Below are 18058 nucleotides of genomic sequence, written 5' to 3' on the forward strand. Positions count from 1 at the left end.
CTGGGTAGAGGATCGGGAGGGTCTAGGAAAAGGGGGTGCAAATTGGAGGAGATCCAGTGACAAAGAACCGCAAGGAGCACGGCCCGGGAAGCGGGAAGCGCGGCGCGCGCGCGGTGGGCGGGAAACCCGGGGGCGGTGGCGGCGGCGGCGGCGGCGGCGAGGCGGGCGCGCGCCCCGCGGGGAGGGGTGCGGAGGAGGGAGGAGGCGTCTGGACCGTGCAGCCAGCCCCGCACACCGCGCCAGCCCCAGACAGAGCCTCGCTGCAGCCGCAGCAACAGGCGGCGGGCCGGGCTCGCGGGGCGGAGGCGGCGGTGGGGCGGGGAGCTCGAGGAGGAGCGACTTGGGGCCGGCCGCCGCCTGCAAGGAAGAAGAGCCCCGCCGCCTCCCGCGCTCGGCCGCCGCAGCCCTCCACCCGCCACCGCGCCCACCCTGCGCAGGACCCCGCGAGCGGCGGCGCGCGCACCCTGCAGAGCCCCGGCCGCACCGAGCTGCCGCCAGACATGACCGTGGTGCCCGGGGACCACCTGCTGGAGCCAGAGGCGGCGGCTGGCGGTGGGGACCCGCCTCAAGGTGGCTGTGGCGGCGGCGGCGGTGGCGGCGGCTGCGACCGCTACGAGCCGCTGCCGCCCGCGCTGCCCGCCGCGGGCGAGCAGGACTGCTGCGGGGAGCGCGTGGTCATCAACATCTCGGGGCTGCGCTTCGAGACGCAGCTCAAGACCCTCTGCCAGTTCCCCGAGACGCTGCTGGGCGACCCCAAGCGGCGCATGCGGTACTTCGACCCGCTTCGCAATGAGTACTTCTTCGACCGCAACCGACCCAGCTTCGACGCCATCCTCTACTACTACCAGTCCGGGGGCCGCATCCGCCGGCCAGTCAACGTGCCCATCGACATCTTCTCCGAGGAGATCCGCTTCTACCAGCTGGGCGAAGAGGCCATGGAGAAGTTCCGTGAGGATGAGGGCTTCCTGCGGGAGGAGGAGCGGCCCCTGCCCCGCCGAGACTTCCAGCGCCAGGTGTGGCTGCTCTTCGAATACCCCGAGAGCTCGGGGCCGGCCCGGGGCATTGCCATCGTGTCGGTGCTGGTCATCCTCATCTCCATTGTCATCTTCTGCCTGGAGACGTTGCCCGAGTTCCGCGACGAGAAAGACTACCCCGCCTCCCAGCCCCAGGACGTGTTCGAGGCCACCAACAACAGCACGTCGGGGGTAGCCTCTGGGGCCTCCAGCTTTTCAGACCCCTTCTTTGTGGTGGAAACCCTGTGCATCATCTGGTTCTCCTTTGAGCTGCTGGTGCGGTTCTTCGCTTGCCCCAGTAAAGCCACCTTCTCCAGAAATATCATGAACCTGATAGACATTGTGGCCATCATCCCTTATTTCATCACTCTGGGCACTGAGCTGGCTGAGCGACAGGGTAATGGGCAGCAAGCCATGTCTCTGGCCATCCTGAGGGTCATCCGCCTAGTAAGGGTCTTCCGCATCTTCAAGCTCTCCCGCCACTCTAAGGGGCTGCAGATCCTGGGGCAGACACTGAAGGCTTCCATGCGAGAGCTGGGGCTGCTCATCTTCTTCCTCTTCATAGGGGTCATCCTCTTCTCCAGTGCCGTCTACTTTGCTGAGGCAGACGACCCTTCTTCGGGTTTTAACAGTATCCCGGATGCCTTCTGGTGGGCAGTGGTAACCATGACAACTGTCGGTTACGGTGATATGCACCCAGTGACCATAGGAGGCAAGATTGTGGGCTCTCTTTGTGCCATCGCAGGTGTCTTGACCATTGCACTGCCAGTCCCTGTAATTGTTTCCAACTTCAATTACTTCTACCACCGGGAGACAGAAGGGGAAGAGCAAGCCCAGTACATGCACGTGGGAAGTTGCCAGCACCTCTCCTCTTCAGCTGAGGAGCTCCGAAAAGCCCGGAGTAACTCCACCCTGAGTAAGTCGGAGTATATGGTGATCGAAGAGGGGGGTATGAACCACAGCGCTTTCCCCCAGACACCTTTCAAAACGGGAAACTCCACTGCCACGTGCACCACGAACAATAATCCCAACTCCTGTGTCAACATTAAAAAGATATTCACTGATGTCTAATATATGATACCGTTGACATACTGTGCCCAGTATTGTGTGGAACGTGCTCCCTTGGTCTGTGTATACCCTTGATTTATACATCTCCAGACCATTCATCAAGGAAAGGACGTGAAGTGGAAAAGCACACTTCATTCTCCCTCTCCCTACTGCTTCATACTGAAACAGGTGTCTGTTCTGCAAGTGGGCTGCATTCTCTCAGCTCTTTTTTTTTCCCTCTCTCTCTCTCTCTCCCTGTCTTTTAATTTTGTGACCAACAAACTTGCATTAAAGCTTGACTTCTAGTGCACGCCCTATGAAAAGCTACATCCTGGGAGGAAATGAAACTAAAGATTCAGAGTAACTGTTTAACCTCAAAATCAAAAGATAGTTGTTTCTTTACTGAGTCAAGGAGGCAGAACTTAAATGATGCTCCTGTTTGGTGGACCTTTCATTCTGTTTGTGGATTTAATTACTATTTAACTACTTGGCCTCTAGATATGTGGACAGAAAATCTAACTAGAGCCATGACTTATAAACCCACCATAAATTTATTTTGTTTTTGACTGGTCTTTCAGTTTGAATCTCTCCTCTAAGAATTGGAGGTTCGCAATAACTTTGAACCAAAAGGGAAATGGCCCAAATGTCCTGATACGAGTATTAACTCTTGGGAGTTTGCAAAGCATTTTGAAAGGACGAGACAGATTCTAGTGAAGTTGTGAGTGTGTGCCCCAGCCGACATCTGCAACAGCCTAGAAACTCGTTTACAGTGCTGCCAAGAGAAACCACGAAAATTCCTAGTGTATGTGAGAGATAAGATGCTTCGGTGTCACAAGAAGATTAAAGTGGCAGACACCCCTTCCAGCGGAAGTTACTAATTCGGACCTGACTGATGCAGTTCCCATAGCAACCCATGTTTCCTGGGAAACCCGAAAAAGGTTGTCATGGCATCTTTTGCTCTTTAGCCCCACCCCCCTCAGGCCTTGCCGTTTCCACAGTAACCTTTCCAGATGGTTCCTACTTATATGATTTTATAAGGAAAAAACACTATTTGAATAAACCGCACAAATCAAGATGATAAAGAGGTGAAATGGATCTCAAAATGTTTTTTTATATTTTATATAAGTCATTGATGTTATCCCATAATGACTGAATCAAAAAAGGAAAATATCATATTTGGAATGTTATGTGTAAGCCACAACAAGGCAGAATCTGAATTAAATGTCAGTTATTTGCTAACAATTTTTAAAGATGCTTCTTACAGAGAAATGGCAAGCCAACAGATGAAATGAAAACAGCAATATAAACATGTTCTGTACATAAGCAAGTGAAAGTCGGTGTACCCAAAGTCTTACTGCAAGATACCTTCAGATTTCCTCGTTAAAAAAGAAACACATCCAGACCCCACAACAGGACTGTCACCACCACAGCACTTGAAAAGCAAAATTAACCTCAAATATATGAGGAATGCAGATTTCATTGAGCGGATTATAGTCAATTAAAAGGAGGATCAGGAAATAGCCAGACCTTGAGAGAACACCTGCAAATTTCAGCCACATGCTGAGGGGTGCCAGCAAACAGACAGAATCAGGTGAGCACTGTGCTGTGTCTCTTAAGAGTGGTCCTTTTTGCAGGGAGCCAGGGAAATTTCATTCATAGCTGGGTTTATATTTGCAAAATAGACAGTTTTATATTGCATGCCAAATGGCCTTTGAAAAGATCATTATGAATTTTTTTCCATTTTCCCCCGGTTTCTGGTTATCTTTTGGTTTCCATTGTTCATTGCAAAAGGATACAGAAAATTCTCCTCTGAACAGCTTTCCCCCAGGCTGACCTGAAAATTATTCTATTACTTTAACCAGCCCATTTGGCTTCTTAACAATTGGTTTCCCCTTTAAAATGAATAAAAGGCAGACCCTACTGCTGGGTTAGTAGTCCAGTTTTAATTTACACAAGTAACTTAGTGTCAGCAGGATAGTTCTTGAAGCAAATACTTAAAATTGAAATAGGATTGGCATTTTACTTCAACATAGTCATTTTGCTTTATGTGTGTTGCATGAATTATACACAGCTGCTTTGGGGGTTTGGTGGCACAAAAGTAAGCAGTCTGTCCCTCGGAGTACATGACAGTCACCTCATGTTTAAAGCTCACAAAATCATTTCAGGTAATCTCTCATAAGCCTACCTAACGTATGTGTGCATTTGAGAGAATGGGAGATATTAATGGAGACTATAACAGGAAATATTAGGGAAATGTACAAAAAAAGACAGAGGCAATAATTCTTTATCTACCTGGTTGTTTGTTCTTTGTGTCTGAACAGGATTTCTACCTACTTTCCTTTGCCTGTATGATTTTCTTTGGGCATTGATCCACATTTTGTTCTAATAGTTGATATTCTTGGTAGAGAGACATTCCTTTCATGACACATCTTGACACAGACACATTAGAGCAATCACATAAAAGACTGACATAAAGGTAACGCTTTTATTCTTCATTTGAAATGTAGGCACCTTGATTAATTCCATAAACAAATTACATTAGCCCATATTTTTTGTGCTTCTTAAATAAGAGGAGTTTGAAGGAGACCTTTTGTTTTTTTAACCAGAGAACTAGCACAGGTTTTGAGTCATAGCTTTCAGGTGATGTAATTGCTTCCTGTCGCCATATTGGAAACTCCTTAAAGGTTATAGGTTCTGTGTTTTGATTTGGGGATGCTTGATGTTTGGGGTACTGGTGCCTAGCACGGGAAGTAGGGCCTCGTGTTTGTGAGGTGAACGCTCTCCTCTGACATGAGTATTCCCTGGCTCTTACTGAAGGGACTGAAAGAAGCTGTTCTGCAGTCATGCAGCAGGGTTTGTCTCCTGTTTCTACTGCATGACCTTGAGAACATTACATAACTTCTCTGTTCCTTAGTTTCTTTTCTGTAGTATCAAAGTAATAAACAGTACTTCATACGTTGGTCATACTAAATAATTTCATGACATACATCAAATCAAGAGATTGCATTATTTTGTGATCACTACTTATGAACATTATATAATCAATACAAATTTTTGTGAATGATAAATCAGTAATTTCCTTTTTGTAGTAACACAATTAACCTTTTTTTAAGGATCAACAATGCCCTGGACACTTGTCAGTTCTGTAAGGCAAGTGCCATTAACTTCATTTTAAGGGGGGTGAAAGCTAGATGATGGATGCTAAAGTGACTATGACTTCGAGCTAGTGAAACACCCAGCCACAGTTAAAAGCCAGGTCATTATGACTCTAAAACAAATGCTAGTTTTATTGGGAGTCTTGAAAAATAAAATAAATCTCTTGGGCTATTAAATTTGACTTCAGTCCATGTTACTAATTAATGTGTAGAAACCTATTGTCTTCAGCACACTGAAAATTAACCCTTTCTTAATAAGATGTGTGTAACCAGGAGAATCAAACCTAAGTTATTTAAGTCAGACAGAGATTGACTTTCCTTCTAATATAATTGATGTATCTGGATTTAACCTTAGAAGCTATTATCAGTAATGTTAGGGATACCCACCAGGACAAGGATGTTTCTCAATTTTTATATTTATTTCCTAGTCACATGTGTTTTAGTTGGCAATATGATATAAATTACTATGCTTTTTGTTCTCTGTACTTTGGTTAGGTTTCTGAGGAACCATGCCAGAAATTAATGTAAACATTTTGACTCTTGCAAGAAACTACAAATTGCTCACAACAGGACAGAAAGCAGGAGGTTCTCAGGTCACGGAAACTTCTGGCATTGGTGGCTCAGCTAGCCACTCCCTGAGTCATTAAGAGACTGCTCAAAAAACATTACGACACAATTTTGTCATGTATACTGGATGTAGCCCCTTCACCAAGGTTCTAAATCTTTTATATTGTGAAAATAGATAGGGATTTGAGTTTTAGAGTGTGTACTAATGAATGTACATCTGCCTATGCCAATTAGCTTTGCCAGCTACAGGCTTCACTGTTGAACTTAGCTGAACATCTTGAGTGCTGAAAAGAGATTCTTGTGAGTTATGTGGCTGGGTCAGTCCAACTCAACACTACCTTGGGAGGATGTCTGTGCCCCACAGCCAGTGATCCAGAGCAAACCATAGAAGCTGACATTTGTTGTTTCTTTTTCCTTGTGTGGTGTTTTAAACTCATTTACCCAAATTCAAACATCTGCTAACTGTGGCGACAAAACAGGACACCGACGTGGAAAAGAAAGTGTTATTTCTAAGCTTCTAAACAGAATTTCAGGATTGATCAACTTTTGCATGCACAGTAAAGGAAATTTAAAGTCATGATTTACATAAAGCTTATTTACATGTTTGTCATATAGCACACCCAAGCAAGAGCTTTGTACACAGCATATAACTACAGTATATATGACACACATCAATAGGTCATTCCTTTGAGAACTATATTTTCTACACGTTGAAGTTTTCAACATTGTCTACAGCAATTTCAAGCCCTTTCCACCTCTTGGCTGTTATCAGAAGTAATAACACCTCCCACTAAAAAATTCAAAAAAGCATGTGCCCCCCAATCTGAAGACTTACAGAAACACTGTGAGATAGAGGTGAGAAGTTCTAGACCTGGAAAAAGCTATTTAGGTAGGTATGGCATCTTAGAGTGGGATTTTTTTTCCTTTCTGTTTTATAATGGGCCCTTTCAACTAAGGAATATAGAATTACTGGTTTGTAGGATTTCCTATTTTGTGCTGTGGCGTGTGTGTGTGTGTGTGTGTGTGTGTGTGTGTGTGTGTGTGTGTGTGTGTTTATGATAGAATTTCTGTAAGGATATTTATCTTTGAGGAAAGGTAAATCAGGAGGAATTAAAAAAAAAAAAAAGAATGGAAAGCTATAAAAGTTCAAACCTTAGTTACAAATTTTAACTTCCTGCCAGAAAATGGTCAGTGTTGTGTAGCATTTGGTAATAGTATTCATCATATACTCATTCTCAGCTTGCAAATACAGCCTAATGATTCCAGCTTGTTAGAATGTTTACAGCGGTTTAGTTTGGGTTTTAGTCGTGCTGTGGTCTAATTTTCTCTTCCAAATTGCAAAGAAAATATATTTACAAAAGAGTATTTTCATGTTCTCCCTCCCTTTTCTTCCTTCCTTCCTCCCTTTACCTCTCCATCAGGTGCATTTTCCTTGCACTTCAGAATTTGCACCATCACTATCACATGCTTTAAAAGGGAGACCTAGAAAAGAGGCTTCGTTGTTTTCTCGAGTGCCGTATTGTTATCATAACCTATGTGAAGAATAGGAACAATGCCCTGGAAAACAGGTAGGGCTCTGGGCATTAGTAGTTGAATAAGCCCCGAATGGTGTTTCATCATACCTGAAGAATGTTATGAATAATTGTTTATTCAGGGTTTGGGCATTACAGACAGTGAGGTCCCACCTTCATTTGTGGAAGGAAGCATGGAAATAGGGGAAGCATTTTCTCTTCCTGTGAGCTTGTAACTAGAACTGTCACAGTACATAGTCTCTGGGGAATTCCTGATGAGATCCCCACCAGCTTTTTTTTTTTTTTTTAACTAAGAAAGTTATCATCAAACCCATCTTTTTCTCCTTTTGGTTGGCTGGTTGGTTGGGGTTTTGGGGGCTTTTTGTTTGTTGTATTTTGGTTTTTTTTTTTTTTGGTTGGTTGGCTGGTTGGCTGGTTGGTTGGTCTGGGACATGATTAGCCTGGAATTCACTCTGTGGACCAGGTGTACCTTGAACTCATAGTAGTCTTCCCATACAGACCTTACAGTGACCTGCATGGCCCTACGTAATTCCCTAACTCTTCTGGCTTGATTTGCCTTCCTGACACTTGGTCCACGGTGCTCCTCTTGCTCTTTTTAAAATGTAGAAGTCATCTCCACCTTGCAGGGTTTGTGCTGGCTGCTCCTTCTGCATCGTATGTGCAAGCACTGAAGCACCATCCATATGACTCAGTCCATTGCCTCCTGGGTGTGTTACCTTCTCATCACAACCTTCCCTAGCCAGTCTGCTTACCATTGCAGCCCATTGTTCCTTCTCTATTTAATCTACCTTCTAACATAGTATATATTCTGTCTATTAGATTTATTAATTATTTTCTCTTTCCTTCCTTGAGGCCATGACCTGGAATAGTTCCTGAAATACATTTGTGTTCAGTATTTATTCATTGGAGGGCAGTATGGGTTTTCTTGCATCATTTTCTTTGCTATGGAGCTCAGACTCCCCACTATGCTCTTATGAATAAAATTCCTACAGTTCTACCCACTGGAAAGGCTTCCACTTAATGTAACATTCTTCAGATTCATACCAGAAACTCTCCCCATTTGTAATTGAATCCCTTAATATAAATAACTTAACTATGGGTATCATCAAGGGTGCTTAGAACTTAGGATGTTTCCCAGAGACCATGGATCTTACATAGTAGCTAGTAGAGTACTTCTTATAAATAGTACTCCTCTTCATACCTGTGTGCATAGACTTATTGGCCCAAGTGGTACAGAAAATCCCAACAAGTAAATGATTCCCCAGGGGACTTTGCCTTTCTGTTAAACAAAGATACTGCCATGATTTTAGATAATGTTGTGACAGATGTATTCTCCTTTGCAGGAAGTATGATTCTGATGATTTGAATAGAAATATTTCTCCCACTCATTTTTTTAAATTTTTATTTGTTTATGTATTTTTTTAGGTATGAGTACTCTGTCTGCATGCATGCCAGAGAGAGCTCAGATCCCATTATAGATGGTTGTGAGCTACCATGTGGTTGCTGGGAATTGAACTCAGGACCATTGAAAGAACAGCCAGTGCTCTTAACCACTGAGCCCTCTCTCCAGCCCAAGAAATATTTCTGCATATTCCTTTTTTAATTATCTCCATCCCCAGGCAAATCAGACAGGTGGATGAACTGGATATCTCTTCTGCACATCCAGGTGGCATAGTTTTCTTACTAAATGTGTCAACAAATTAAAATCAACATATATGTTTGAGTTTACATATGTAAACCAACAGAAGTTAGAAACTCCTTTCGACAGCTTATCTAATAGGCCTGTCTATACAGGACCCAACACTCTATCTGTAAATATCTTGTTAGGTCTTCTTAAAGAAATGACATAGAACAAAAAGCAGAAATGAGTATTTTAATTTCTTATTTTTTTATGCTTTTAATTTTTTCAATTGTGTTTGTATTTTGTGGGTGGGTGGGTGGGTATGCCCCACAGCCCCACAATATAAGTGTGGAGGTGAGAAGACAGCTAACTTTCAGGAGTTAGTTCTCTCTTTCCACAATGTGGGTTGCAAGAATCAAACTCAGGTCATCAGGCTTGGTGGCAAGTGCCTTTACCCACTGAGCCTTCTTGCTAGTACCCATATGTCAGATTTCTAAATGGCCACATTTGCAGGGTCCTTCTACCCAGTAAACTAAAGACACATATTTTCTCCAAATAAAAACTGCAGTTTAATTGCTTTATTTCTAGAGTCTATAGGCATTTTAGCTGCAAGAGTTTTTACTGATTTAAGAAGAGCAGTTTATTATGCTGTGTCAAATTTGGATATTTTACTTACATACTAAGATCTGTGAATTTTAGATATTTATTAATAGTAGACTTAAATATTCTTCGTGTTACTAAAAGTAGTATTGATTAAGTTTCACAAGCTCATTTTCCAATGAATTTCCTGTTTTGTGGCAATGCTCATATCTTTCATGTTACTAACTTTATGTACTGTTGTGTTTAAACCTTTTGTTGCTTGCCAGGAGTTCATAACTTCCAAGACTTCAATCAGAAAACTGTACATAATAGAGAAGAAATTTTTCTAGTCTTTGGGAACATTCATTACCATTTAGCTGCTAGAACTGTAGAACTTACTGATAATGTGGCCAATTTTAAGACTTTTAATAGATGTCAAAAATATAGATACATCATAAGAACAAAGTTCCCATAAATCTACATTTTTTAGAATGACTTCAGGCCTTTCATCAAATACATGTTGTTCAGTGGACTGAGTCTATATTTCTTTCATTTTGGACTTGATAGAATTATGAGTTGCTTCTTTGCAAATGAATAATTATTAAACTTTGACCACTCTTGTCCCCTTGTTGAGCAGGTGTCTTTAATTATAGGTCATCATTTTCCACAGTACCTCCTATCTCTTTTATAGAATTGGTTTGATACGTAATGTCTATTCATTTCTCTTCAACCCACTTCTTATCCACTAAACACAAGCATCCTTATTACAATCCAGATATCACCTTTATTTTTTGTTCCTATAGAATTACAACTTTATGCACATTTATAGCCTCTTAAGATGCTGTATGATACGTGTGTGTGTGTGTGTGTGTGTGTGCGCACATGTACGCATGCATGTTGCTGGATATGTGTTTGTGTGGTTGCATGTGTATGTATGCAGGTGTATGTGCACATGTATACAGAGAGCAGAGGCCGACCTTGGGTGTCATTCCTCAGGAGCTATCCTCCTGGTATTTTAGATAGGATCTCTCATTTGCCTGGGGCTTACCAAGCAGGCTAGACTGGCTGGCCAGTCAGCCCCAGGGTCTCCACCTGTCTCCACCTCCCCCAGGATGGGTTTACAAGCACATACCACTGTGCCCTGCCTTTTCACGTGGGTTCTGGTGATCAAACTCGGATCCCTGTGCTTGTGCAGCGAGTTCTTTACCAACTGAGCCATCCCCCAGCCCCAGTACTACATTATTATTATTATTATCAGTAATTTCAAAGGCCTTCACAGGAAGTAATGGACACGAATGAGATTTAAAACAGGAAGCCCAGTTACTTTTACTGAGTTGTAACAGTAGCAAAACAAGTGAAACCTGGCAGAACCATTTCAAGACAAATAGGCTGTAGGCTCAACGAGCAAAGAATGAGGGCTTAGGTTCTAAAATGGAGACCAGATCATTTATGTTATTAGTGGCAATTAATAATTAAACCACTGGAGTTTTCATATTTTCATAATAAAATTAAGTATATTTTTAATATACTCTTAATATTTCTACTCAAGAAAAATAGTATAAAGAATTAACCATATGACCAAGTGTAATCAATACCACCAAGAAAAGTGTTTCTGCAGGTGATTGCCCAGCTCACAGTAGGCCTATGGTATGTAGCTTGATGAGTGAACAATTCTCCCATCAAAAGCACAGTGAAATTCCAGATCCTCATCTTTGGGTATTTTACCCAAGGTCAGGGACATCTGCTAAAGCCAGGAGTGTGTGTGAGGAGCCATCTTCTCCATGAGTCTGATAGATAATGTTGCCACATTCAACCTAGATTTAGCAGTCTCTGTGTCCTTTGTATTACAGACTAAGCAAATGTTTTGACTACCTAACGCTGATTTTCAAGTATCCTCTTTGTATTCACTCAACATAGCTGTAATGAGGACCCACAGTGTGTCAGACACTGTTCAAGGCAGTATGGACTTACCTTTGTAAGATGTGAACTGTCTGCTGTGTACCACAGTCCATCTAGATTCTGGGTAAAACTGAAAAACATACTGTCATTATCCTTTTATAGTTTCACAAATTACTGTGTATTTCTAAGAGTTTTTCTAGTAGGAGGAAAGGGAGGTCACCAAACATGTAGCCTTTATTTCTTGGTTCTCCACAACCCCTGATAGAGAAGGTTCTGTTGTCTTAATTCTTTAAAGTGATAGATAACTGCACATAGTCATATTTTAAGGATTATTAGGTTTGTAATGAAAAGGGGCTAGGCCCTAGCTCTCACACAACTTTCTCCCCACTCCCCTTCCTTTCTCTGTTTCTTCTTCTCCCTCCCCCAGATCCTCACCCCCACTCCTCTCCATGTAGCACCTCTCTAGGGACAGAAAGCTTGTTCACTTCAGAGAGTTCTCATTTTTAGCTTACCACAAGAGGAGATAGAACCAGAAATCTTTGGAAATCATTGAGAAGATAATACACCTTTATAAAAATCACTGTAAACCTGTCATATGGCCTTGAGGATAAGGATAAATTCTCTTTTCCAAAAGCATACTAGCCTACTGGTTTGGACTAATGGCACAGTATTAGTTGAAAAATTATAACCAACGTAATCTTAAACTTCCTAATTTGCAAGTTGATGTCATTCAAAATATGGTCTACAACATTTCAAAAAAAATGAAATTTTTTGAACTTTACAGGTAACAGTAAGAAAACCTAAAAGTAAAAAATTAGTGAATGGGACGTTTCTATTAGCATGAATTCTATAATTTCAAATGCTAAATACACTGTAAATTATTGAGTCTTCTCTATCCAACAGGTCCCTCAAGAGCCCCACATAAGGAACTGCAGAGTGACCCTGACCAAAAGGATGCTCAGCTTTAAACTGCTTGGATGAGAGTGCAGTGACAGTTACATGTTTTCATTTCAGTTAGTATTCAGATACATCTCTAACAAATGCTCCATGTGAAGAAAGAACTCAAAGCTGGGGGGTACTCTTCATATTATGAATGGTACGAATGATATCGAGCAGGAGAGAAAGAGGACATTAAAAAAATTTAAATTAAAGAAATAAAATGTTAAGGTATCATTTCAAACTGTTGACATTCTGGTGGAGTCAAATCATCCAAAAACTACAATCAGTGTCACAGATAAAGATAACCTTGTATGTGTTTCTAACAAGCCAACTATTGTTGTTGGTTGTTTGTTTTGTTTTGTTTTTCATTTAAGTATTGGACTGTATTTAATTGTGAACATGTTCCTATAGTCTATGTTCTGGGTTAGGTTTAACTTTATCTGTGAGTGTGTGATTATACCAAAGGCTTCCATTGGTAGACTAGCCCATTCACACAAATAAGTGAAAGTAACACTGTGCCCAGATGAATGGTATTAAAGACAGACTTGCCTAAAAGAAATGTGCCTTGCTTGATTAAACAGTCTTTTATTTTTTAATTCAAAATGGTAGATTAACAAATTAGATTTTAGGTAGGTTTTAGTTGACCTTAATTTCACAAAAATGTATTAGTACTTACTCTATGTTTAATTTGTCTGTGTTGACTAAAATTACAATATTTAGTTATACTTAGGCAATTCATATATATCAAGTTCTATTTTATTTTCATGGGATGTTTGGTACAGTAAGACAAAGTACATTCTTAGAGATATATGTAATATCTCATCTGATGTTTATTACTTTTCCTTCAAAATTATATGTGTAAAATATTCTTTGCCTCATTTTCTATTTTTATATTCTTTTAGAAATGGAACTCTTTTTCAATTAAGAAAGGGCAAATTTTTAGTTGGAAAAGAGACTTGGGAGGTCCTAAAGATGGCGTCCCATTTGGGAACATTTAACTTCTGTGCCATTATTGTATTTACTGTGACATCTCAGCAGAATGGTAGCTATTTGTATATTATTTCATAAGCCTTATGGAAAGTCAAACTGTGAACATTTAGTATGTACACTACTTTATTCATTTCCATAGTTTACTGTCAAGATACTCCTGAACAAGTGGATGAAAATAATGAGTACTTTTAGAAGTTTAATTACTATGGAAAATATATCAATTTCAAAGCCAGGAATATAAATTTTATGATGACCTAAAAAATTCAAGTGATGAATTTCATTCATCTATAAGAATCTTAACTAAGCAGCCATTTACCTAGTAGCCTCCAAATAGGTAGAAATACAATCCAGGTAACTTTATTTGAGGCAATGTCTAAAATGAATTTTTAATAATCTCCTGGCTATTTCTTCATGGTCAGAACATGGAGACCATACCAATGTCATTTTAGTGATGATAAAGGGATGACAACTATCTTTGATTTGAGTGATGTGAGTCTCCAATAGAGATAGTTATGACTAAAGTGAAAATATAGCCGCCGCCACCTTGTTTTTGTTAGTGTTCACTCATGTGGTAGAGATACTGGCACAGGGACTAGTTAGCCCTTTGCAATTATCTGACTCCTCATAACTAGGGTCACAGCCCCATTAGCAGCAAAGCAATGCTTGTGGATGGAATCAAAACAGGGGTTCTTAAACGTTCAGATGCTTTTATAAGGATCAGTAGGTGATGCAAAACTACTTTATGCAAGAACTACTTTCATACAATGACCCAACTTTAAGCAATGTAATATATATAATAGTATATCTGTTTCATGATTATAGGCTACAGTTCAAATAAAGACAAAACCTGGACTTTTACCCCCCCACACACACACACACCAAAGAAAAGCACAGAACAGTATCAGATATATAACATAGCAAAACATTCATATGATGAGTGATAAAAAATAGCATGAGCTTAGATAACAGGATACTGGCATTCTTACCCACTACCTACCTCTGGGACCCCAGGAAGTCATTACCTTTGCTAGGCTTTGGTTTCTTGAATTGCAGAGTGGGCATGCCAGGTTCAGCAAACTCAAAAGCCCTTTCCAGCTACCAAATCCTGTTATACACATTTCTTTAAAAATGCTTTGAAGAATACTTACATACTAAGATTTTTATGCATTTCTAAAGAATAAATTGAAATGAGATTTAAGCCTTGAAAGTGCCATGAATATATCTCCTTCTTTAAATTGTGAGAAGAGGAAATAGGATTCCTTCTTCTTTAAGATCTTTCACTCATCTATAATAGGATCATGAAAAATGGGGTGGGGGGGGCATCCCAAAGGGAAGTAGATTAATGAAATAGCTAACAAGATGGGGCAGGTATTGGTAACATTAATTGGATGTTAAGGTGATTTGCAAAGTGTGCATGAAATGCTGAAATGGTCCCAGGAACTCTATTGCACATTATGAGACTAAAGGTAGGAAAAGGGGTGGGAAAAGACTGGAGAACAGAAGTGTTTGCCTTATTATCTCTTTAATCTTTTTACACATGGGGATCTGCATTGCAATGCTTGGATCTGCCAATCACCCATTTGCCCCAGGAAAGTCCCTTTAACTTCTCAATACTCCAATGTCTTAATCTGTAAAGTGAAGAGTTTAAATTTGAATTTAGTAATCTGCATATTTCTTTTCATCTTTTAACATTGTGTAGCATTTTAGATTCTTAACATATATGCATTGATCCTCCATCAGTCACTACGATGCCACATAGTTCTCAAGTAACTGAATAGATTATGAACTCAAACATTTATATTCCTAATATTACTACTTGACCTTGACAAGACTTAAAAAACTTAGACCTCATTCTCCTTCATATATGGCTTAATTATTAAAATTTGTCATTTCATCTTTTAATGTTGAGTTCATTACCTAAACAAATGTCTTCTCAAGCTACTCTCCATAACTTGTTGTAATTTAGTAATCAGATATATTGGCATACCAATGAACTATAGCTGACTGTAAGATACAATTTTGTCACATTTAAAAGTTAATGACCTTTTGGTCCCAGAAGCTATAACTATAATATAAAAGAATATTCATAAAATGTTGTGAATTTTTTAATACAAAGGAGGCCCGATGGAGCCATACTGTAATTAGTTTTGCTCAGGAGTGAGAAAAACATTCAGGGATAACCCAAACACTTCTGTTTGGCATTAGTGGACATCTGGGGAAAGAAGGGTTATATCTTTTGCACAACAGAGATAACAAGTGACGATACCCGTTAAAAATGGGAGTATTTTCTGGTGGCTGGCTTTAGTATAGGAAGAGATATGTTAAAAGAATGCCAGAATCCAGACACTAGAAAGTTATTTAAAGTGGTAGGGGTCCATTGAATAACAGAAATATTTTGTCATACTGAGATTATTTGTCCATAAAGTTAGTCTTATATCCCTTCCATTCAGAAAAGGGGGCAGCTTTCAAAAGCCTCTGTTGTAATAGGAAATGTATATTTTGACCAGTGAAGCAATTAGCTAAAGCATTTAATCTGGTCATTTTAGTTTTGTGAATCTGAATTTTCATCGTAGGTATAACTTAGTCTCTTGCACATGTGATTGTGTCCGTGATTGTGAGGAATGACTTCATCAGTTTCGTTTTTCTTTGAAGTTGATAAAATGTGCTAAGTGGTGATTCCAGCATACTATGTTAATACTGTACCCTACAACCATTTGTGAACTGGCCACGCTAAACAAACCATAGTGTTTTTTTTCTGGTAAATTGTTTCTATGGTGTGATTGTTTCATGCTGGGGTTGGGGGTGGGGGAATTTAAGTATTTAGTTTACTTAAAATGTATAAGTGTTTTTCTTAAATGCCATAAAATTGTGTGACAATAAACCAAATAGGAATATCCTCTTTTTCAACTGTGATAGAACTGTATAGACTACTTTGGGGACTACCCCATAAATGCTGTCATGTGTTTTTAAAAAGCTTATATATTATATATGTATCATACAATATATACCACACACAAAGGAAAGCAAACAGTGTATGTAGTGTTTCTTGGAGTCTACATGTGTTTATTTTCATAGAATACGTATGCATTGCAAAGACCATCAACATGTTCTATTTAATTTCTAAAACACTATCCACACGGACTACTAATAGCATCTGAAGTTTAGAGACAGCACAGCCAAGGTTTTAAAGAGTCAAGTGACTTATCACAGATCATGTGCCCATAAGTGGCTCTAAATGTCATTCTCTTTACACTTTTCACCCTGGCATGTTGTGTGTTCTTTATCACTGCCATTATATTTCAAAATGAAACTTCAAAATATGTTGAGATTTTAAGGTTTTAGTGAAAAGGAGTCATTGGGATTGTGTTAGACCTTCTTAGATAACTTCCAAACTGTATCTACCTACATGAAATACCCAAAGATTTCCCCACTAAGACAATGTTAAGTCCCCACACCCAAAGCATACATCCTCATACATGTTTAATGTCATCACGCAAAACTAAACAATGTCCTTCATCTATCTTTTTCACTTGCTTTTTAAAAAGTCCATCATAGCAGCCGGGCGGTGGTGGCGCATGCCTTTAATCCCAGCATTCAGGAGGCAGAGCCAGGTGGTTCTCTGTGAGTTTGAAGCCACCTTGGTCTACAGAGCAAGATCCAGGACAGGCACCAAAACTACACAGAGAAACCATATCTTGAAAAACCAAAAAAAAAAAAGTCCATCGTGACAACTAATTCCTGAACAGTATTTTTAAAGCAACTAGAGAAATTGCAGCAATTATGATTCAAAGGGGGAAAAAACTTGGCTCCCATAGCAATCATTTTTTTAGTCTTTTGTTTTTGTATGAGTGGAGAAGACAGAGAAAGGATTTGGGGAGGGAGTGTATATTTTAAAGAAACGCTACCATTTCCAGTAACTATATGGAAATACTGGATTATTAAATCATAGGTAGCAGTTTGTTAACATTAGCCATAGTCTAAATACTGGTAAGCTTTTCACTCATTTATTGATGTACTTGAGGATTTTCCCAAGTTACATTACAACCCAATGACTTCTCAGTTTGAATACAAAGAACAGTCATGTTTTCATCCATGACAGATACTACATTTTTTTCTCAAATATCACTAGTACTGCTTTCTCTTGTAAATCAATAGTCTGTGATATGTTCTGTACTTCTCTGTGCAATGCAGTGTTAACTGTGAATATTTAAATGAAAGGTGTTTATTATACTGGCATTTAATATTTCCTACCATTGACTTCAGTTTTCCCCATTTAATAGATAAGTCAATCAAGTATTATTTTGTATGAAATGAAGTAATAGTTATTCATAATAACAATGGTATTCTAACTACAATGTCAAACATGCATTTTATATTTTTATATTCATTTTCTTTTGACATTGAGTTAGGTCAATTTACCATGTAGTAATGTAAAGGTAAATTCATACACCATGTTCTCTGCTTAATTTGGGTCCTTTTGTTAAGTAACTACCTATGAGTTTTGATTGTGTGATATTTTCCTGTGATGACTGTTTTTTAATTTGTCATTGCACTTGAAGTGTTTATTGCAAATGTTAAAAACAGAATCCAATAAAATACCTGGAAATGTCCTATTGCAGTAATAATTCCAAATGACTATTTGTTTCATTTCTTCACACATCTCCTCTCTCTCTTTCTCCCTTCCCCCTCCTTCCCTCTTTCCCTCCTTTTATTCCT

The 18058-nt window shown here is 39.8% G+C and overlaps 1 protein-coding gene across 1 annotated transcript; it reads left to right on the plus strand.

Annotated features, from left to right (window-relative positions):
- The first annotated feature begins 209 nt into the window (after positions 1–209).
- Kcna3 (potassium voltage-gated channel subfamily A member 3) lies at positions 210–16370 on the plus strand. The gene is made up of 2 exons (XM_006979515.4): positions 210–3651; positions 12317–16370. The coding sequence occupies exon 1, from the start codon at positions 501–503 to the stop codon at positions 2082–2084; it is 1584 nt and encodes a 527-aa protein (XP_006979577.2). The 5' UTR covers positions 210–500; the 3' UTR covers positions 2085–3651; positions 12317–16370.
- Positions 16371–18058: the final 1688 nt, after the last annotated feature.

Source organism: Peromyscus maniculatus, chromosome 6 (assembly GCF_049852395.1).
Source record: "Peromyscus maniculatus bairdii isolate BWxNUB_F1_BW_parent chromosome 6, HU_Pman_BW_mat_3.1, whole genome shotgun sequence".
In the NCBI taxonomy this organism is placed as follows: domain Eukaryota; kingdom Metazoa; phylum Chordata; class Mammalia; order Rodentia; family Cricetidae; genus Peromyscus; species Peromyscus maniculatus.